This window comes from Oncorhynchus mykiss, chromosome 30 (genome assembly GCF_057628025.1).
Source record: "Oncorhynchus mykiss isolate SJ-2025 chromosome 30, ASM5762802v1, whole genome shotgun sequence".
Lineage (NCBI taxonomy): Eukaryota > Metazoa > Chordata > Actinopteri > Salmoniformes > Salmonidae > Oncorhynchus > Oncorhynchus mykiss.
The window spans coordinates 11,813,869-11,835,888 of record NC_143051.1 but is presented as its reverse complement, the minus strand read 5'-3'; the positions used below and the strand labels follow the sequence as shown (position 1 = coordinate 11,835,888).

Here is a 22,020-nt window from a genome sequence, read left to right as displayed (position 1 = left end):
AAGCTGATAGTATTTCCGCTGAAATGTCAAACATGGATTTGACACATGGATAGCCTGGCCTGCTATCTTAGTGGTTTGAGTCAAAAATTTGAGTCTTTCACTCGAGCCAAAAAACACCTAATTCTTCCTATAGTAATTTGATATAGGATCTTTTATTTGAGTCTAGGTTTCTCTGGAGACATAAGTTATCCATACCACCAGAGGGTGGAGGGGAATCTGTATAAGTGATTTTGGCCAGATAGACAGATCATCTGCAGAGATGTACTGTAGCTCTCCATGTACTCGCCTAAGATTTTACTTTTCTATACCATGTATCACATGTACAAAATTACCTTATTTTTGTGCATATACAAATCTGCCAATTGTATAAATTGATAGACCTGTGAAACTCAACTCAGATATGCTCCCTGAATCTACACTGCTGTATTGGTAGGTATTACCCCCAAAAGTAGCTATTCTATGGCAAATCTAAGTATTTGTTTGAATCCAGGTTTCTCTGTAGACCAGTTTTATTCACATCGTCAGAGGGTGGAGGGGGACATGTATCAGTGATCTTGACTTGATAAACAGATCACCTGCAGAGATGGAGAACCTTTCTCTCGCCCTATGGTTATAACTGGTTACAAAATCATCATAGATATATGCTTAGTTCAGGTCAAATCAGCTCATAAATGTATATTTTGTGTGTGTGTGTACACACATATATACACACACACACTACATTCGGAAAGTATTCAGACCCCTTGAAATGTTCCACATTTTGTTACATTACGGCCTTATTCTAAAATTGATTAAATCGTTTTTTTCCCTTTAATCTACACAATACCACATTAATGAGAAAACAGAATATTGAAATTTACGCAAATGTATTAAACATTTATAACTGAAATATCACATTTACATTATTATTCAGGCCCTATTCAGTACTCAGTACTTTGTTGAAGCACCTTTGGCAGCGATTACAGCCTTGAGTCTTCCTGGGTATGAAGCTACAAGCTTGGCACACCTGTATTTGGGGAGTTTCTCCCGTTCTTCTCTGCAGATCCTCTCAAGCTCTGTCAGGTTGGATGGGGAGAGTCGCTGCACAGCTATTTTCAGGTCTCTCCAGAGATGTTCATTCGGGTTCAAGTCCGGGCTCTGTCTGGGCCACTCGAGGACATTCAGAGACTTGTCCTGAAGCCACTACTGCATTGTCTTGGCTGTGTGCTTAGGGTTTTTGTCCTGTTGGAAGGTGAACCTTCACCCCAGTCTGAGATCCAGAGCAGGTTTTCATCAAGGATCTCTCTGTACTTTCCACTGTTCACCTTTGCCTCGATCCTGACTAGTCTCCCAGTCCCATGATGCTGCCCCCACCATGCTACACCGTCGAGATGGTGACAGGTTTCCTTCAGACTTGATGCTTGGAATTCAGGCCAAAGAGTTCAATCTTGGTTTCATCAGACCAGAGAATCTTGTTTCTCATGGTCTGAGAGTCTTTAGGTGCCTTTTGGCAAACTCAAAGCGGGCTGTCATGTGACTTGTACTGAGGAGTGGTTTCTGTCTCGCCACTCTACCACAAATGCCTGATTTGTGGAGTGCTGCAGAGATGTTTGTCCTTCTGGAAGGTTCTCCCATCTCCACAGAGGAACTCTAGTGCTCTGTCAGTGACGATCGGTGACCGTCACCTCCCTGACCAAGGCCCTTCTCCCCCGATTGCTCAGTTTGGCCGGGCAGCCAGCTCTAGGAAGAGTCTTTGTGATGTCGAACTTCTTCCATTTAAGAATGATGGAGGCCACTGTGTTCTTGGGGACCCTCAATGCTGCACAAATGTTTTGGTACCCTTCCCAAGATCTGTCCCTCGACACAATCCTGTCTCAGAGCTCTAAGGACAATTCCTTCGACCTTATGGCTTGGTTTTTGCTCTGATATGCACTGTCAACTGTGGGACCTTGTATAGACAGGTGTGTGTGTGTGTGCCTTTCCAAATCATATCCAATCAATTGATTTTACCACAGGTAGACTCTTAATCAAGTTGTAGAAACAGCTCAAGCGTCACCAATGGAAACAGGATACACCTGAGCTCAATTTGATAGCAAAGGGTCTGAATATTTATGTAAATAAGGTATTTTCTGTTTTTTATTTTTATAAATTTGCAACAATGTTTAAACCTGTTATGGGGTATTGTGTGTAGATTGCTGTGTGTACAGTTGAAGTCAGAAGTTTAGATACACCTCAGCCAAATACATTTAAACTCCGTTTTTCACAATTCCTGACATTAAATCAGAGTAAAAATCTATGTCTTGGGTCAGTTAGGATCACCACTTTATTTTAAGAATGTGAAATGTCAGAATAATAGGAGAGAAATTGATTTCAGCTTTTATTTCTTTCATCACATTCCCAGTGGGTCAGAAGTTTACATACACTCAATTAGTATTTGGCAGCATTGCCTTTAAATTGTTTAACTTGGGTAAAACGTATTAGGTAGCCTTCCACAAGCTTCCCACAATAAGTTGGGTGAATTTTGGCCCATTCCTCCTGACAGAGCTGGTGTAACTGAGTCAGGTTTGTAGGCCTCCTTGCACACACACTTTTTCAGTTCTGTCCACAAATTTTCTATGGGATTGAGGTCAGGGCTTTGTGATGGCCACTCCAATACCTTGACTTTGATGTCCTTAAGCCATTTTACCACATCTTTGGGTGTATGCTTGGGGTCATTGTCCATTTGGAAGACCCATTTGCGACCAAGCTTTAACTTCCTGACTGATGTCTTGAGATGTTGCTTTAATATATCCACGTAATTTTCCTCCCTCATGATGTCATCTATTTTGTTAAGTGCACCAGTCCCTCCTGCAGCAAAGCACCCCCACAACATGATGCTGCCACCCCCGTGCTTTATGTTTGGGATGGTGTTCTTCGGCTTGCAAGCCTCCCCTTTTTTCTCTAAACATAACAATGGTCATTATGGCCAAACAGTTCTATTTTTGTTTCATCAGACCAGAGGATATTTCTCCAAAAAGTACAATCTTTGTCCCCATGTGCAGTTGCAAACCGTAGTCTGACTTTTTTCTGGCGGTTTTGGAGCAGTGGCTTCTTCCTTGCTGAGTGGCCTTTCAGGTTATGTCGATATAGGACTCCTTTTACTGTGGATATAGATACTTTTGTACCTGTTTCCTCCAGCATCTTCACAAGGTCCTTTGCTGTTGTTCTGGGATTGATTTGCATTTTTCGCACCAAAGTTCGTTCATCTCTAGGAGACAGAACACGTCTTCTTCCTGAGCGGTATGACGGCTGCGTGGTCCCATGGTGTTTATACTTGCGTACTATTGTTTGTACAGATGAATGTGGTACCTTCAGGCGTTTGGAAATTTCTCCCAAGGATGAACCAGACTCGTGGAGGTCTACAATTCCTATGATGTCAAGCAAAGAGGCACTGAATTTGTAGGGAGGCCTTGAAATACATCCACACTTCCAATTGACTCAAATGATGTCAATTAGCCTATCAGAAGCTTCTAAAGCCATGACATCATTTTCTGGAATTTTCAACTTAGTGTTTGTAAACTTCTGACCCACTGGAATTGTGATACAGTGAATGATTAGTGAAATAATCTGTCTGTAAACAATTGTTGGAAAAATTGCTTGTCATGCACAAAGTAGATGTCCGAACCGACTTGCCAAAACTATAGTTTGTTAACAAGACATTTGTGGAGTGGTTGAAAAACAAGTTTTAATGACTCCAACCTAAGTGTATGTAAACTTATTTTTATATATATATATATTGTAGAACTGTAATACAGAAGCCAGCTACTCTCAATTACAAGCCTGGACTGTATTAGTGTTTATACTCTGAAAAAAAATAGATTTTACGTAAAATGAATTAAATACCATAATTCCTATAATATTCTTGTTAGGGTGTTTTGGTCTCTACAGCATTTTGTTTGAAGTAACTTTGAGGATTTAGGCATTTTGAAGCATCCTGCCATAGGCCCTACCAAACCCATTGTTTCACTAACAGCGATTGTAATGGTGGCTAAATAGGTCCATGTCTCTCAGGATCAATGGATGAATCACTTTTTGACAATACAATTAAGTATATTTAACAAAATGTAATATTTCTCAATTAAAATATATGATCAATTTATGACAAATCAGATTTTTAGTACTAGTGGAATGTACTTTGGAGAAAAGCTGCACATTAAAGGAAATTTATATTTTTGTTTTACAGAATATGCAAATTAACACTTTTTTTGCAGAATTAAGTCTGTTTTGGTTATTTTCTGTTCATTTACATGTCTAAGGATGTTTTTTTTAGAAGAATAGAGTTGATATTTTGCTATGATTGTTTCTTTTTCTAATACTTTCTTGGGATAAAAACAAGCCCAGTTTTTAATCCATGTAGTGTATGTAAAATATGCTAGTAGTATGCGGGTTAATGTGAGTAGAATCTTTAGAGTTATCACCTAGACACTGATACTGGTCCCTTTATGGAAATACCATCTGCTGGTTTATATAGCCTCAATCCCTGCCTGAACACTAAAGTCTTCTAAGAAGAAAAACATTAACGGCTAGTCTAGAGCCTTCCAACTCCAACTCGGGACCTCGAAAGCTAGTGCCATTGCATGTTTTGTCGTTGTTCCTCTCTAATCAGGGACTGATTTCGACCTGGGACACCAAACGTGTGTACTTATATAATTGAGTTAAGTCGGTAGGCTCTGGATCTCGTAGGGTAAACGGTGAATACCCCTGGTCTAGAGGACGACTGGGTTCACTTTCCCACCGCCTCCTAACATCCAGCAGTGACTAACATGTCACTCGTCACGGTCACCTTTTGACATGTTATCACCAGGTATAAATATGACTCTTGTCTCAAGATGATGCACCTTTCCATTCTGTTTGAAGGTCTTTGTGCTCCCTTGTCCAAAATGACAGAATCATGTACGCTTCTGGCTGCAATCCCAAACCATTAATAGCTTGGAAAACACACTGAATATTGATCTGCTTCTTGGTTTTTCATTTATTCAGTTTCGATCAGAGGAGTTGGTGGCACCGGGCTCGTGCTAATGACTGGAGCGGAATAGCTGGAATGGTATCAAATACACCAAACTCATGGTTTAATGAGTTTAATGAGCCGTCCTCCCCTCAGCAGCCTCCACTGGTTTTGATACTAGGCTAAAACATTAATTAAATCATTACTCTACCAATAAATAAAACAATCGTCCAACTTATTTTCATAATTATGCAAAAATAAACTTTATTGCCACTTTCATTGAGCAGGGGGGAAATGAATGCAGTCAGTACTGGAGCAATGTAACATGTCCTCACTGTGTATTTACATGAAATATGATCAATGTCATAACGTTTCATCATTCTGTCTACATGTTCAGTCTGACTTGGGAGTTGAATAGAGGCAACATTAATTCATCACGGGTTACTTTTAGCACAAAGAAAGATGGAGACCGCTGCATCATGGAGAAAGAAAAAAAACCATTAATTAGAGGAGTTGTTGAAGTGACGAGTATCATACCAAAATACTGTAACACTATTCACGTCATGGGAGAAAGAGGCACATTGTTACTCAAAATAAAGACCATGATCAACATACGCCAGGCCAAACTCAAAGCCATCTTCAGTTTTAGTGACAACTTTCACACGTTTTAAAGCTTTAATATACAAAAGAACAAATATTATTTCACATATTACCGCCTAAAACACACCTTTTCGTATCGTTATGGCTTTAGGACAGTGCGGTTAGAAGCCGATCTCATGTCACAGGATTAAGATGATAATTCTGATGGTTGTTTATGGTTGTTCTTTGTAGGTGAGCCTGGGTGTAGTGGCCAGGTTAAAGATATCTTCAGAATAAATGTTCATTTTTAGGCTTTCCTCGCGTAATAAAGTAGCGTGGGAAACGCTCTCTGATTATGTTGGTAAATCCTCCAAATAATACCAGCCATCCATCTTACTTAATGTACAAATACATTTAAAAGAGTGGAAAAATATATTTCCAGTAACATTTTATGTAAGCAAGATCATTCCCATGTTAATGAGTCCTTTTTTTAATGAAACTTTAAAAAATCAAACATGAGCAAGAAAAACACCAAATATACAACTTTTACATGTGAAATAGTATCTGCATTCTGCCCTCTTACTCAAAAGTAAATGAAAATTAAATATTAGAATCACAAATGTGGTGTAAATAAATTAAGTTGAGAAAAACACTGTTGTCATGCTGAAGAAGCACCGGACTCAGTAGTATAGATACAACTGGCATAAAAAGCTAGGCAGAGCGCTATAGCCTCAGTCCTTGCCGATTCGAAGCATCATCCCCTTAGACAGGCCCGTGGTTCTGCACTGTACAGTTGTGGAGAAAGTGCATTCTCCTTTCATACTAACTATCCCTAACTCACACTCACTCCTCGAGTCCAGTCGTACCTGCTTCCAATGAAATAAATCATGATCAAATCTCATCAGTTCCCAGCAAGCAGACATTCAAACTCTGAATGTAGATCCCAGGCATGTGTGAGTAGAGAACTTCGTTTGAAAGGCAGTCCAAGTATGACTCTCTCTTCATGTTGTGCATGTTGGAGTGAGAACATTGCTTACTGGTAACTGCTATCTAGGGAAAGACTTCCTTCTTTATGCATGTTGACGAGGACTTGCGAGCGTTGCTTTTAACTACCTCCTTCCGAGCGATTTGACTGTCATTAGTCCCCTAAATTATCTTCCATGGCACCCTCTGACAGAAAGTGTTCAAACGGTCTGTAAAATCCCTGAATCTCAACAGTACATAAGACCAAATAAATCCAGTTCAGAGTATAATGCTATTATATTTACATGTCTGACACAGTGTAATTTGAAAAGCGCAAATAACCTTTTGTCTAATGAACGTCACCTCCTAAAACAAATGAATAGCAGTTATATAAGGATATCATATATCAAACACAGCCGTGATAAACATAATAAGTTGTGATGGTAGAGATGCTCTGTCTGTGCAGTGAGAGATGGTTTAATAGTGGTGGTCAGAGAATGGACAGTTAGGATTTACACCAGTCTGTTGATAAGGATGAGACGTGGCCCTTCCATGTTTAGTTGGGCTCCTCTGCATTGATGCGGCCACTCCCCCTAGCTGTGTCCATTTAAACGCATGTCCAGTCTGCATGGCTCAAAGCACAGGCGCAGCGGGGGGTTGTTCTAGGGGGGGTCGTCCCCCTCCTGTGGATGTGAGGCTCCTAGGTTCATTTAGTTAGTCCTGTGCTTTCAGAAGGCGGTGGTGACGGCGTTCCCTCGCCGCGTCCCCAGTCGTACCATCTCTCGGGGCATCGTGTCCAGCTGCTCATACGCCAGGCGGCCCTCTTCACCTGTATAAGTCAATCAAATTCATCTTTTGCTTAAAACAGACATTGATGGGGCTAAAAATGGACAGAAGATTTATTTTGTCAAACTGTCACTCACCGAAAGTGAGCAGGGTTTCTCTGGCAACATGGCGAAGCTCCTCGTCTGCCGAGTCGCACAGTGATACCACCGCCCGGAGGCTCTCTACTGCCTGAGATAGAGAAAGAAACAGAGGGGTTTGATAACCGGTGTAACAGATCCTCTCGCTTCGGAGAGACGTCACAATAAGATGCATCATATGAATATGAAGGGGAAATGTCGGTTCTATAGCTAAAAGTGAAAAGCAACACTGACCTGTAGACAGCTAAGAGCTGCACAGGCAGACCTTTGGGTTTGAACTCCAGCCTCCCACAAGGCCTGTGTGTAGCAATCCACCGCCTGTAAAGACGCGCAGAAACACAAATTAACAAACTCAAGTCACTGCCCAGTCATAGCACCTGTCCAGTATTCTAGGCAGGCTTAGTGACCTTGACAGACAAATGGTGTTTATATTAGGGCTGGGTTTACTTTAGCCTGAGCGGGTCAAGGATCAAGCCTACTGACACGCACACACTGACCTTTGACCTGAAGGGTGTGTGTGAGGAAGCAGAGGTGATGTAGGCAGCTGCAGCCTCGCTGAGCTGGGGGTCTTGGTGGGAGAGGAGGGAAGCCAGCGCCCTGAGGGTCTGCTGCCGGGGACACAGGCCGGTGTGTGAGACCTCATCCAGTTCCTTTAGACAACGCTCCGAGTCGCCACAGCTCAGGCCCTCCGCAAACACAGCTGAGGGGAGGACAAAATAACTAAATTAACTCACAGGTACTTACAAGCCTAGTTTTGTTCAGTGGACCATGTGTGGACCCCCTCACATGCTGACTCCGCTGGGCAGACGTGCGTCCGCCATTGCGCATGTTGATTTGGACCGTCCACACCAGATGTGACCAGGACACGTAGGTAGAAATACCAAAAACTATGAACCAACTATTTTAATTTGGGGACAGTTCGAAAACACATGACACATTCATGGCCATTTAGCTAGCTAGCTTACTGTTGCTAGACAACTTGTCCTGGGATATTAACACTGGGTTGTTAATTTACCTGAAAAACACTCAGACCTTTTTTTCTGGCTCTTTGTAGAATTTTGAGCCATTTTGAGTCACACAAAATCGTGTGTTCTCTACTCTTGACAATTAATCCACAGATAAAAAGGGGAACCTAGTTAGGTTCTAGTAATTGTCCCAGCGTCGTCCGGGTTAGGGGAGGGTTTGGCCGGGGTAGGCCATCATTGTAAAATAAGAATTTGTTCTTAACTGACTTGCCTAGTTAAATCAAATCAAATAATCTCTCCTCCTTCAGTCGTCTTCTTTTGTGGACTTTATATGGAGGTTGGCAACCAATTTGAAGGTGTATTACCATCAACTATACTGGAGTATGGACCTCAGTTCATCTTTCAATCAACCACGTGGGTATATACTCCTAAATACCAATGAGGAGATGGGATGGGCGGGACTTGACGTGAATCACGAGTCAAAAATTTAACCCAGTTGTATTTTAGCACCTGGCTACGCAGACGCACGTGAGCAGTTTGGATGAAATGATTGAATAACATGTACGTCAGAATGTGTGTTGAGTCTTACCTTCTCTGGCCACCTGCAATAGGTGTTCCTCCATGTCCTCCACGCTGTGCTCTGAGACGTAGCTGTGGAACTGAAACACTGTGACCATGTCCTGGGACCGGGCCAAAGGGGGGACCACTTCCTGGGACAGGGCCGAAGGGGGGCCCACGTCCTGGGATAGGGCCGAAGGGGGGTGGCATGTAGGGGAGGAGGCCAGATCACTCCTGTCCACCATCTCACTCACCACCAGCCGGATCACTGGGGAGGGAGGAGAGAGGCATCCGTGTGAGATATATACAGTGAGACAGCTGTGTGAGATATATACAGTGACAGTACTGAGACAGCTGTGTGAGATATATACAGTGACAGTACTGAGACAGCTGTGTGAGATATATACAGTGAGACAGCTGTGTGAGATATATACAGTGACAGTACTGAGACAGCTGTGTGAGATATATACAGTGAGACAGCTGTGTGAGATATATACAGTGACAGTACTGAGACAGCTGTGCGAGATATATACAGTGACAGTACTGGGACAGCTGTGTGAGATATATACAGTGACAGTACTGAGACAGCTGTGTGAGATATATACAGTGACAGTACTGAGACAGCTGTGTGAGATATATACAGTGACAGTACTGAGACAGCTGTGTGAGATATACACAGTAACAGTACTGAGACAGCTGTGTGAGATATATACAGTGACAGTACTGAGACAGCTGTGTGAGATATATACAGTGACAGTACTGAGACAGCTGTGTGAGATATATACAGTGAGACAGCTGTGTGAGATATATACAGTGAGACAGCTGTGTGAGATATATACAGTGACAGTACTGAGACAGCTGTGTGAGATATATACAGTGAGACAGCTGTGTGAGATATATACAGTGAGACAGCTGTGTGAGATATATACAGTGAAAGTACTGAGACAGCTGTGTGAGATATATACAGTGAGACAGCTGTGTGAGATATATACAGTGACAGTACTGAGACAGCTGTGTGAGATATATACAGTGACAGTACTGAGACAGCTGTGTGAGATATATACAGTGACAGTACTGAGACAGCTGTGTGAGATATATACAGTGACAGTACTGAGACAGCTGTGTGAGATATACACAGTGACAGTACTGAGACAGCTGTGTGAGATATATACAGTGAGACAGCTGTGTGAGATATATACAGTGACAGTACTGAGACAGCTGTGTGAGATATATACAGTGACAGTACTGAGACAGCTGTGTGAGATATATACAGTGAGACAGCTGTGTGAGATATATACAGTGAGACAGCTGTGTGAGATATATACAGTGAGACAGCTGTGTGAGATATATACAGTGACAGTGCTGAGACAGCTGTGTGAGATATATACAGTGACAGTACTGTAGTACAGCAATTGTAGTGGAAACAAACAATGAGACAAAATGGTTGTTTATTTCATAAATTGAGCTAAGTAGTTTAATTTCCTAATAAACAACTCTGGACAGGTACATCTCCCTGGTCTCACATACCCTTATTATATACAGCAAGCGATCCCTAATATACAGTGCATTCCCAAAAGCATTCACAGCCCTAGACTTTGACGTTTTGTTACGATACAGCCTTATTCTAAAAATGATTTCTTTTAAATTCCCCTCAATACCCAATAATGACAAAGCAAAAACAGGTTTTCCAAAATGTTAGCAAATTTATAAGAAATCAAAACAGAAATACCTTATTTACATAAGTATTCAGACCCTTTGCTTTGAGACTCAAAATTTAGATCAGGTGCATCCTGTTCCCATTGATCATCCTTGAGATGTTTCTACAACTTGATTGGAGTCCACCTGTGGTAAATTCAATTGATTGGACATGATTTGGAATGGCACACACCTGTCTATATAAGGTCCAACAGTTGACAGAGCAAAAACCAAGCCATGAGGTCGAAATAATTGTCTATAGCGCTCCGAGACAGGATTGTGTCAAGGCACAGATCTGGGGAAGGGCACACAAAAAAATTCCTTGAGTGACCCAGCCAGAGTCCGGACCTGAACCCTGAACTCGAACATCTCGAGAGAAATGAGATCACCTGTGCAGCGACGCTCCCCATCCAACCTGACAGAGAGACGCTCCCCATCCAACCGGACAGAGAGGCGCTCCCATCCAACCTGACAGAGCGACGCTCCCCATCCAACCGGACAGAGCGACGCTCCCCATCCAACCGGACAGAGCGACGCTCCCCATCCAACCGGACAGAGCGACGCTCCCCATCCAACCTGACAGAGCGACGCTCCCCATCCAACCTGACAGAGCGACGCTCCCCATCCAACCTGACAGAGCGACGCTCCCCATCCAACCTGACAGAGCGACGCTCCCCATCCAAGCTGACAGAGCGACGCTCCCCATCCAAGCTGACAGAGCGACGCTCCCCATCCAAGCTGACAGAGCGACGCTCCCCATCCAACCGGACAGAGCGACGCTCCCCATCCAACCGGACAGAGCGACGCTCCCCATCCAACCGGACAGAGCGACGCTCCCCATCCAACCGGACAGAGCGACGCTCCCCATCCAACCTGACAGAGCGACGCTCCCCATCCAACCTGACAGAGCGACGCTCCCCATCCAACCTGACAGAGCGACGCTCCCCATCCAACCTGACAGAGCGACGCTCCCCATCCAACCTGACAGAGCGACGCTCCCCATCCAACCTGACAGAGCGACGCTCCCCATCCAACCTGACAGAGCGACGCTCCCCATCCAACCTGACAGAGCGACGCTCCCCATCCAACCTGACAGAGCGACGCTCCCCATCCAACCTGACAGAGCGACGCTCCCCATCCAACCTGACAGAGCGACGCTCCCCATCCAACCTGACAGAGCGACGCTCCCCATCCAACCTGACAGAGCGACCCTCCCCATCCAACCGGACAGAGCGACGCTCCCCATCCAACCGGACAGAGCGACGCTCCCCATCCAAGCTGACAGAGCGACGCTCCCCATCCAACCTGACAGAGCGACGCTCCCCATCCAACCGGACAGAGCGACGCTCCCCATCCAACCGGACAGAGCGACGCTCCCCATCCAACCTGACAGAGCGACGCTCCCCATCCAACCTGACAGAGCGACGCTCCCCATCCAACCTGACAGAGCGACGCTCCCCATCCAACCGGACAGAGCGACGCTCCCCATCCAACCGGACAGAGCGACGCTCCCCATCCAACCGGACAGAGCGACGCTCCCCATCCAACCTGACAGAGCGACGCTCCCCATCCAACCGGACAGAGCGACGCTCCCCATCCAACCGGACAGAGCGACGCTCCCCATCCAACCTGACAGAGCGACGCTCCCCATCCAACCTGACAGAGCGACGCTCCCCATCCAACCTGACAGAGTGACGCTCCCCATCCAACTGGACAGAGCTTGTTCTCGCTTTGTCATTCAGGGGTATTGAGTATGGGTTGATGACAAAAAAATATCTATGTAATTAATCAATTTTAGAATAAAGCTGTAACGTAACAAAATGTGGAAAATGGGAAGGGGTCTGAATACTTTCTGAATGCTCTGTATTAAAAAAAAGAAAATCACAATATGATACTCAATTGGCATACTAAAATGGAAAAAGGAATGAATAGACCATTTCAGTTTTCACATAGAAATAAGCTGAATTTGCATATGTTGGACACACATAGTTAAAATGTATAACTACTGTATTGTGTTTAAGACAGATAAAGAAAAGTGCCTACCTGTGTCAGCTGCGGTGTGCGGGTGTCTCTCCTGCAGTGGGCGAGTGTAGCAGTGGTGCATGTGTTTGAGCACCCGGTCCAGCGTAGCGTGGAACAGTGCACCAGAACCACTACACTCCGACCACAGAGCCATCTGAGCAGGCCGCTCCGACAGCCCTGGGAGCACTGAGAGAGAGAGGACAGACGGAGATTCATTATTAGGTTATAGATAAATGTGTAAGTCAGAAAGACGAAAACACACTGCTCAGTGAATTAGTCCCCTCAAGTCCCACTCCTCCTGTGGGCCTCCCGAGTGGCGCAGTGGTCTAAGGCTGTGCCACTAGAGATCCTGGTTCAAGTCCAGGCTCTGTCGCAGCCGGCTGCCACTGGAAGACCCATGGGGCGGCGCACAATTGGCCCATCGTCGTTCGGGTTAGAGGAGGGTTTGGCCGGCAGGGATGTCCTTGTCCCATCGCACACTAGCGACTCCTGCCGGGCGCAGTGCATGCTGACACAGTGTTTCCTCTGACACATTGGTGCGGCTGGCTTTCGGGTTAAGTGGGCATTGTGTCAAGAAGCAGTGTGGCTTGATTGGGTTGTGTTTCGGAGGACGCATGGCTCTCGACCTTCTCCTCTCCTGAGTCCGTACGGGAGTTGCAGCGATGAGACAAGACTGTAACTACCAATTGGATACCAGGAAAAAGGGGTAAAAAAAAGGTCTCACTGCTCCCATGACTCTGTCCCCTGCTCCCATGACTCTGTCCCCTGCTCCCATGACTCTGTCCTCTGCTCCCATGACTCTGTCCTCTGCTCCCATGACTCTGTCCCTTGCTCCCATGACTCTGTCCCCTGCTCCCATGACTCTGTCCCCTGCTCCCATGACTCTGTCCCCTGCTCCCATGACTCTGTCCCCTGCTCCCATGACTCTGTCCCCTGCTCCCATGACTCTGTCCCCTGCTCCCATGACTCTGTCCCCTGCTCCCATGACTCTGTCCCCTGCTCCCATGACTCTGTCCCTTGCTCCCATGACTCTGTCCCCTGCTCCCATGACTCTGTCCCCTGCTCCCATGACTCTGTCCCCTGCTCCCATGACTCTGTCCCCTGCTCCCATGACTCTGTCCCCTGCTCCCATGACTCTGTCCCCTGCTCCCATGACTCTGTCCCCTGCTCCCATGACTCTGTCCCCTGCTCCAGAGTAGACTACTAACCGTCAGCAGCAGAGGTGATGCTCCCCAGGCATTCTGTGCTGATCTCTCCCAGTTCCTCTAGCAGCTGAGTCTGAGCTGAGAGCTTCTGGAGCTGGGCTCGACGCTGCCAAGGGCTCCCCCCACTGGACAGGAGCTGTAATTACACACAGACACAGTCACACGTAGTCGTGGCCAATAAATTATAGGAGAGCTTCCACCCCGCACTATTAGATCGATACAAATTACATTTTACTACAACCGCTTCATAATTAGTTTTCAGTCTGTTAAGTTAGATTGTTATCGGTTAGAAATGTTTGAAATGACTGGAACACGTTAATTCACCTGGATGAGATGGTCGCAGTACTGCAGGTGAATGACGATGGCCACGTCCAGGTTCTCGTTGCCCGTAGTGAGAGGCAGGGGGCTGCCGGCCACACTGTTGCCCACCCCGGTGTCCTCCGTCAGGGCTTCACTCAGGTGACCCCTGACCTCTGGGTGCGGGTCCCCAGGTCTGTTAAGACAGACAGGAGATACACACTGTCACCAGAAGGAAGCAGCAGAGTATAGAAGTGTAGATGTATAGAAGTGCACTAAAATTACTACTATAGCCGTTAGAATACAACAGTATGTGAATCAGCATGATATGGGATGCTAGAGTTAAATGCAGTACGAATCCATTAATTTAAATCTACAATATGTAATTTTTTGGGGCGACCTGACCAAATTCACATAGATATGTCATTCTCATTGGAAGCAAGTCTAAGAAGCGGTTAGATATGTTCTATATATGCTATTTTTAAGCTTCCAGTTCTTAAGTTTTGGTTTTGCGTTTTTTACTTTCGGGTTTGTACACTAACTTCAAACAGATGAATATACAGGGAGAGAGACAGATGGGGGGAGAGACAGATGGGGGGAGAGACAGATGGGGGGAGAGACAGATGGGGGGAGAGACAGATGGGGGAGAGACAGATGGGGGGAGAGACAGATGGGGGGGAGAGACAGATGGGATGGGAGGGGAGAGACAGATGGGATGGGAGGGGAGAGACAGATGGGATGGGAGGGGAGAGACAGATGGGATGGGGGGGAGAGACAGATGGGAGGGGAGAGACAGATGGGATGGGAGGGGAGAGACAGATGGGATGGGAGGGGAGAGACAGATGGGATGGGAGGGGAGAGACAGATGGGATGGGGGGGAGAGACAGATGGCGGGGAGAGAGACAGATGGTGGGGAGAGAGACAGATGGTGGGGAGAGAGACAGATGGTGGGGAGAGAGACAGATGGGGGGGACAGAGACAGATGGGAGAGGGGAGAGAGACAGATGGGAGAGGGAGAGAGACAGATGGGAGAGGGAGAGAGAGATGGGAGAGAGGGAGGGAGACAGATGGGAGAGAGGGAGGGAGACAGATGGGAGAGAGGGAGGGAGACATATGGGAGAGAGGGAGGGAGACAGATGGGAGAGAGACAGATGGGAGAGAGATGGGAGACAGATGGGAGAGAGAAAGATGGGAGACAGATGGGAGAGAGACAGATGGGAGAGATGGAGAGAGAGATGGGAGAGAGGGAGAGAGACAGATGGGAGAGAGACAGATGGGAGAGAGGGAGAGAGACAGATGGGAGAGAGGGAGAGAGAGATGGGAGAGAGGGAGAGAGACAGATGGGAGAGAGACAGATGGGAGAGAGGGAGAGAGACAGATGGGAGAGAGGGAGAGAGACAGATGGGAGAGAGACAGATGGGAGAGAGGGAGAGAGACAGATGGGAGAGTGAAAACCAAGAGGGGGAGAGAAACAAATAGAGGGGAGAGAGAGGGGGAGAGAGGTGGGGGGAGCGAGAGAGACAGAGAGGGGGAGAGAGACAGGTAGAGGGGGAGAGAGACAAATAGAGGGGGAGAGAGACAAATAGAGGGGGAGAGAGAGACGGAGGTGGGAGAGAGAGAGAGACAGATAGAGGGGGGAGAGAGAGAGACAGGTAGAGGGGAGAGAGATGGGGGAGCGAGAGAGACAGAGAGGGGGGAGAGAGACGGAGAGAGTGGGAGAGAGAGAGAGAGAGAGACGGAGAGAGAGGGGGGAGAGAGAGAGAGAGAGAGAGAGGGGGGAGAGAGACAGACAGAGAGGAGGGGAGAGAGAGACAGGTAGAGGGGAGAGAGAGGGGGAGAGAGGTGGGGGGAGCAAGAGAGACAGAGAGGGGGGAGAGAGACAGAGAGGGGGGAGAGAGACGGAGAGAGGGGGGAAGAGACAGAGAGGGGGAGAGAGACAGATTGAGGGGGAGAGAGAGACAGACAGAGAGGGGGGGAGAGAGAGACAGATAGATGGGGGAGAGAGCGAGAGACAGATAGAGGGGGGAGAGAGAGAGACAGATAGGGGGGAGAGAGAGAGAGACAGATAGAGGGGAGAGAGAGAGAGACAGATAGAGGGAGAGAGAGAGAGAGAGAGACAGAGGGGGGAGAGAGAGAGAGACAGATAGAGGGGGGAGAGAGAGAGAGACAGATAGAGGGGGGGAGAGAGAGAGAGACAGATAGAGGGGGGGAGAGAGAGAGAGAGACAGATAGAGGGGAGAAAAACAACCTGGGTTAGTCCCACACACATACACAGGCCCAGTAGAATCTCATTGGCCGTGGAGGGACAGTGGGGTTAGCAGACAGAGGTTAGAGGCAGATGGAAGGAGACAGGCAGGGTCACCACCACCATCTCCCAGGCAGGGACAGAGGGGTAGTAGACTAGCGAGAGGACAGGGGAGGGGACTTGCCTCCTCCCATCCCTCCCTCCTGACTCACCCGATACTGTCCGCCTCCATGTCAAAGAACACGGAGCGCTGGAGGGCGTGGTCATCACCCGTGTCATCGTCGTCAAAGTCGGAGGTGTTGAGGAAGTCAAAGCTCTCCAGGGCGCTCTCAACCATCAGAGTGAGGCTGGACGACCTGCTCCTGTGGCCCGGGAGACGGCACTGAGGGAGAGATCAGACCCTGAAAAACCCTGCAGGGTGTGGGTTGTCTGGTAATGCCAGACTAGGTTGGCCTACTACTGAAGGAGAAATCAGACCCTGAAAAACCCTGCAGGGTGTGGGTTGTCTGGTAATGCCAGACTAGGTTGGCCTACTACTGAAGGAGAGATCAGACCCTGAAGAACCCTGCAGGGTGTGGGTTGTCTGGTAATGCCAGACTAGGTTGGCCTACTACTGAAGGAGAGATCAGACCCTGAAGAACCCTGCAGGGTGTGGGTTGTCTGGTAATGCCAGACTAGGTTGGCCTACTACTGAAGGAGAGATCAGACCCTGAAGAACCCTGCAGGGTGTGGGTTGTCTGGTAATGCCAGACTAGGTTGGCCTACTACTGAAGGAGAAATCAGACCCTGAAAAACCCTGCAAGGTGTGGGTTGTCTGGTAATGCCAGACTAGGTTGGCCTACTACTGAGGGAGAGATCAGACCCTGAAAAACCCTGCAGGGTGTGGGTTGTCTGGTAATGCCGGACTAGGTTGGCCTACTACTGAAGGAGAGATCAGACCCTGAAAAACCCTGCAGGGTGTGGGTTGTCTGGTAATGCTGGACTAGGTTGGCCTACTACTGAAGGAGAGATCAGACCCTGAAGAACCCTGCAGGGTGTGGGTTGTCTGGTAATGCTGGACTAGGTTGGCCTACTACTGAAGGAGAGATCAGACCCTGAAGAACCCTGCAGGGTGTGGGTTGTCTGGTAATGCTGGACTAGGTTGGCCTACTACTGAGGGAGAGACGACCTGCAGTCATAGGAGATTAAACTGGATGTCAAGGCTACAATGAGGCTACAGTCACAATTAAACCTACGTACATAAACAACTATCATAAACTACCGCTCTTACAAATATTTCAGCAGATAATACTTTTTCATAAAGGTCAACAGAAACAATGTAGCCTCAGCTTGAACTGAAGGTAGCGTAGCGGTTAAGGGCATTGGGTTAGTAACTGAAAGGTTGCTGGTTTGAATCCCCAAGTCGAGCAGGTGAAAAATCTGCCTATGTGCCCTTGAACAAGGCACTTACCCCTAATCGCTCCTGTTAGTCGCTCTGGATAAGAGCGTCTGCTAAATGACTCAAATGTAACAGGTAATATACCAGGGTTGGGCTCAATTCTGTCTGAAGTCAATTCAGGATTTGAAATGAATTCCTACGGAGAAATGAAATGTCAAATTGAGCTAATATTGCATTGACCTCCAACCCTGTGATGCACACACAGTTGCTTGAGGAGAAAGTACAGGCCTCACCTTGAGTAGGTCCTCCAGGCGCATCACTTCCTGTTCCAGGTCCTGTAGCTCTCTACAGCGTTGTCCCAGTGACTCTAGCCTCAGTAGCAGATTCTGCAGGGTTTCTTCCAGGTTGCTCTCCAGGAAGGCCCGGCTCCCCTCCCCAGCCCAGCTCAGAACCCCCGCCTCGGGCAGAATGTCAGACGATGTCAGTCTCCTCACCAGTTGCCTGGTCAAGCTGCCTGGTTCTTCAGTGTCAAGTTCTACGGGCTTCAGTAGCTCCGAGCTGACAATAGAATACAATTGAATAGAATACGTTACAATACAACACAATTTCATTGTCCCTCAAGGGGAGATTCGTTTGGCCTCTGCGCATCATAAAGACAAAACAGCCATCTATTACCTGTCATCTTCATCACCATCCCTGTCCGGCCCAGCGAGGTCCGGACACACCCCCCCGGGAGCGACCGAGCAGAGAGAGACGGATCCTCCGTTACACTGGGACTCCGCCCTCTCCCACTCTGACTCCGCCTCCTCGCTGACCAGGCTGGTACTCACGCTGCCGCTGCTACTGCGACTCTCCTCTTCCTCCTCACCTTCCTCTGCCTCTTCCACTACATCTGCATGTATTCGAACAGGGACTTCAACGTTGGGGATTTGGGGCTGGGGGCAGGTCTCAGGGGGCGTGACGGTGATTTCGGGGTTGGACTGACCGGGGGCGAGGCTGGGGGAGGAGACTGAAGTATCGGAGAAGGTGAAGGAGAGGCGCTTGCACTCGGTGTTACCACACCCACCGTTCTCAAAGACGTCATCAGGGAGGGTGGACTGGAGGGGAGGGGGGGGGGGAGAGAGAGAGAGAGAGAGAGAGAGCAGTTAACTCCTCTTTTCTAGTTCTATACAAGCTGACACATGCCACTCCATGCTAACAATAAGCAGGCACAGCCACACAGACAGCATGCTAACAATAAGCAGGCACAGCCACACAGACAGCATGCTAACAATAAGCAGGCACAGCCACACAGACAGCATGATAACAATAAGCAGGCACAGCCACACAGACAGCATGCTAACTATAAGCAGGCACAGCCACACAGACAGCATGCTAACAATAAGCAGCCACACAGACAGCATGCTAACTATCAGCAGGCACAGCCACACAGACAGCATGATAACAATAAGCAGGCACACAGACAGCATGCTAACAATAAGCAGCCACACAGACAGCATGCTATCAGCAGGCACAGCCACACAGACAGCATGCGAACAATAAGCAGCCACACAGACAGCATGCTAACAATAAGCAGCCACACAGAGAGCATGCTAACTATCAGCAGGCACAGCCACACAGAGAGCATGCTAACTATAAGCAGGCACAGCCACACAGAGAGCATGCTAACTATAAGCAGGCACAGCCACACAGACAGCATGCTAACAATAAGCAGGCACACAGACAGCATGCTAACAATAAGCAGCCACACAGACAGCATGCTAACTATCAGCAGGCACAGCCACACAGACAGCATGCTAACAATAAGCAGCCACACAGACAGCATGCTAACAATAAGCAGCCACACAGATAGCATGCTAACTATCAGCAGGCACAGCCACACAGACAGCATGCTAACAATAAGCAGCCACACAGACAGCATGCTAACTATCAGCAGGCACAGCCACACAGACAGCATGCTAACAATAAGCAGGCACACAGACAGCATGCTAACAATAAGCAGCCACACAGACAGCATGCTAACTATCAGCAGGCACAGCCACACAGACAGCATGCTAACAATAAGCAGCCACACAGACAGCATGCTAACAATAAGCAGCCACACAGACAGCATGCTAACAATAAGCAGCCACACAGACAACATGCTAAATATCAGCAGCCACACAGACAGACATGCTAACAATAAGCAGGCACAGCCACACAGACAGTATGCTAACTATAAGCAGGCACAGCCACACAGACAGCATGCTAACAATAAGCAGCCACACAGACAGCATGCTAACAATAAGCAGCCACACAGAGAGCATGCTAACTATCAGCAGCCACACAGACAGCATGCTAACAATAAGCAGCCACACAGACAACATGCTAAATATCAGCAGCCACACAGACAGACATGCTAACAATAAGCAGGCACAGCCACACAGACAGTATGCTAACTATAAGCAGGCACAGCCACACAGACAGCATGCTAACAATAAGCAGCCACACAGACAGCATGCTAACAATAAGCAGCCACACAGAGAGCATGCTAACTATCAGCAGCCACACAGACAGCATGCTAACAATAAGCAGCCACACAGACAACATGCTAAATATCAGCAGCCACACAGACAGCATGCTAACAATTAAGCAGGCACAGCCACACAGACAGCATGCTAACTATAAGCAGGCACAGCCACACAGACAGCATGCTAACAATAAGCAGTCACACAGACAGCATGCTAAAAATAAGCAGCCACACAGACAGCATGCTAACTATCAGCAGGCACAGCCACACAGACAGGGGGAATCGGGGCTAGCCCTAACCTAGCACACCTCAGTCACATAACCCTCCAGGCTGGACTTGGGCCTGGGTTGGAGGGAGACCAGGTCGCCAAAGGAGCGACTGCGTCTCAGCTTCTCTAACAGGGAGTTCCTCAGACCGTGGAGGAAGGACAGGCGATGCTGGGTCGGGGACAGGCGATGCTGGGTCGGGGACAGGCGATGCTGGGTCGGGGACAGGCGATGCAGGGTCGGGGACAGGCGATGCTGGGTTGGGGAGGGGTGCCACTTCTTTACCACACACACAGGGAGCAGGGGAGGGAGGGGCGGGAGGAGAAATGGGTGAGTGGTGGGAGGGATGGGTGAGTTAGGGTTAGTTAGCCTTAGCCATTGCATTCATAAACAGACACAAGTTGTTGGTTTCACAATCCAGTCAACACAAGGGCTGTGTTAGTGGGTTAGTGCAACGAGGAATCCTGTGTTGTGAGCAGGCTGGTGCGTTATAAGGCAGCAATGGGACTAGGAGACATAGATCCTTAGATCCATACACCCACTCCCCTCCCCTATCCCGCCCCAGGGAGAGGAGGCTCTGTGTGGGACTCACAAAGAAGGACTGGTCCTGGAAGGTGGGTGTCTCTGGAGTGCCCTGGCTGTAGATAGACACCCGTCTCTGCAGGGCGGTGGCCTTGCTCACGTTGCCTGAAGACAGGGTCAGGTCTTCCACATCGAATGGACTGTATGGGGGAAGAGCAGAGAGACAGTCCATTAGAGAACTATAAACTACTAGGTGAATTCTGCTGTAACACTGGAGCAGACACCCAGGTTCTCCAGAAGGGGGCAGCGTTACAGTATAACTTCATCACTTAGTCAACATTAACCGATGTAACTAACCACCGTAGCATAGTGTAGTTTATAATACTTTATACAACGGGTGGCTCTAAATCCTGAATCTGTTCCATCTGACTGTACAATCCACTGTCTCATCAGCCCAGGTAGGGAAGTTAGAAACTTGATCTTCCCTATAAAAACCCTCCAGACATTCTCTTTATTTTAGACTAACATTTAGTTTAACAGCGGAGATTTGTATAAACCTCACTGTCTGTCTTGCTAAGTCCTAAAGAATGTTGTGTTTCGGCTACAAAAACAATAGTTTTGAAGTTGGTGTTGATGTTTTTCTGCTCCTTGAACACCAACAATAACTCCATATGAACTTTAACCTCCTTTGATTCAGATTCAACAGTCACTAGTCGCACCTTAAAAACATATACACCTGTCAAATAAACATTTAATTAAGTCCACTTACAACAGGGGACCCCCCAAAAAAATATTTCAGTGAATGGGTCATAATATTTTGTGGCTTAAAAGGTAAAAACTATTTTTTTGCTACATTTGTAGGTAGAAAACAGAAACTCTTTTAATTACAACCCATATAGCGGCTACCAGAGGTTACTGACGTATCCCCGG

General features: G+C 47.5%; 1 protein-coding gene across 8 annotated transcripts in view; it reads right to left on the bottom strand.

Annotated features, from left to right (window-relative positions):
• Positions 1-5,201: 5,201 nt before the first annotated feature.
• The window catches only part of LOC110489380 (rho family-interacting cell polarization regulator 2), a 123,170-nt gene continuing 106,351 nt past the window's right edge, over positions 5,202-22,020 (bottom strand). For 4 of the 8 annotated variants that reach the window (XM_036970834.2, XM_036970832.2, XM_090227559.1 and 1 more), the window contains exons 12-24: positions 21,161-21,290; positions 20,611-20,847; positions 18,469-18,890; positions 18,087-18,351; positions 16,628-16,797; positions 14,198-14,366; positions 13,877-14,009; positions 12,690-12,854; positions 8,983-9,219; positions 7,926-8,128; positions 7,663-7,746; positions 7,429-7,519; positions 5,202-7,334 (exon numbers count right to left, since the gene is read on the bottom strand). In XM_036970834.2, coding sequence (XP_036826729.1) covers positions 7,234-7,334; positions 7,429-7,519; positions 7,663-7,746; positions 7,926-8,128; positions 8,983-9,219; positions 12,690-12,854; positions 13,877-14,009; positions 14,198-14,366; positions 16,628-16,797; positions 18,087-18,351; positions 18,469-18,890; positions 20,611-20,847; positions 21,161-21,290 — 2,407 coding nt within the window. In that variant the 3' untranslated portion in view covers positions 5,202-7,233. The remainder of the gene's footprint in view (positions 7,335-7,428; positions 7,520-7,662; positions 7,747-7,925; positions 8,129-8,982; positions 9,220-12,689; positions 12,855-13,876; positions 14,010-14,197; positions 14,367-16,627; positions 16,798-18,086; positions 18,352-18,468; positions 18,891-20,610; positions 20,848-21,160; positions 21,291-22,020) is intronic. The other 4 variants (XM_036970838.2, XM_036970837.2, XM_090227560.1 and 1 more) reach the window with 2 other exon arrangements.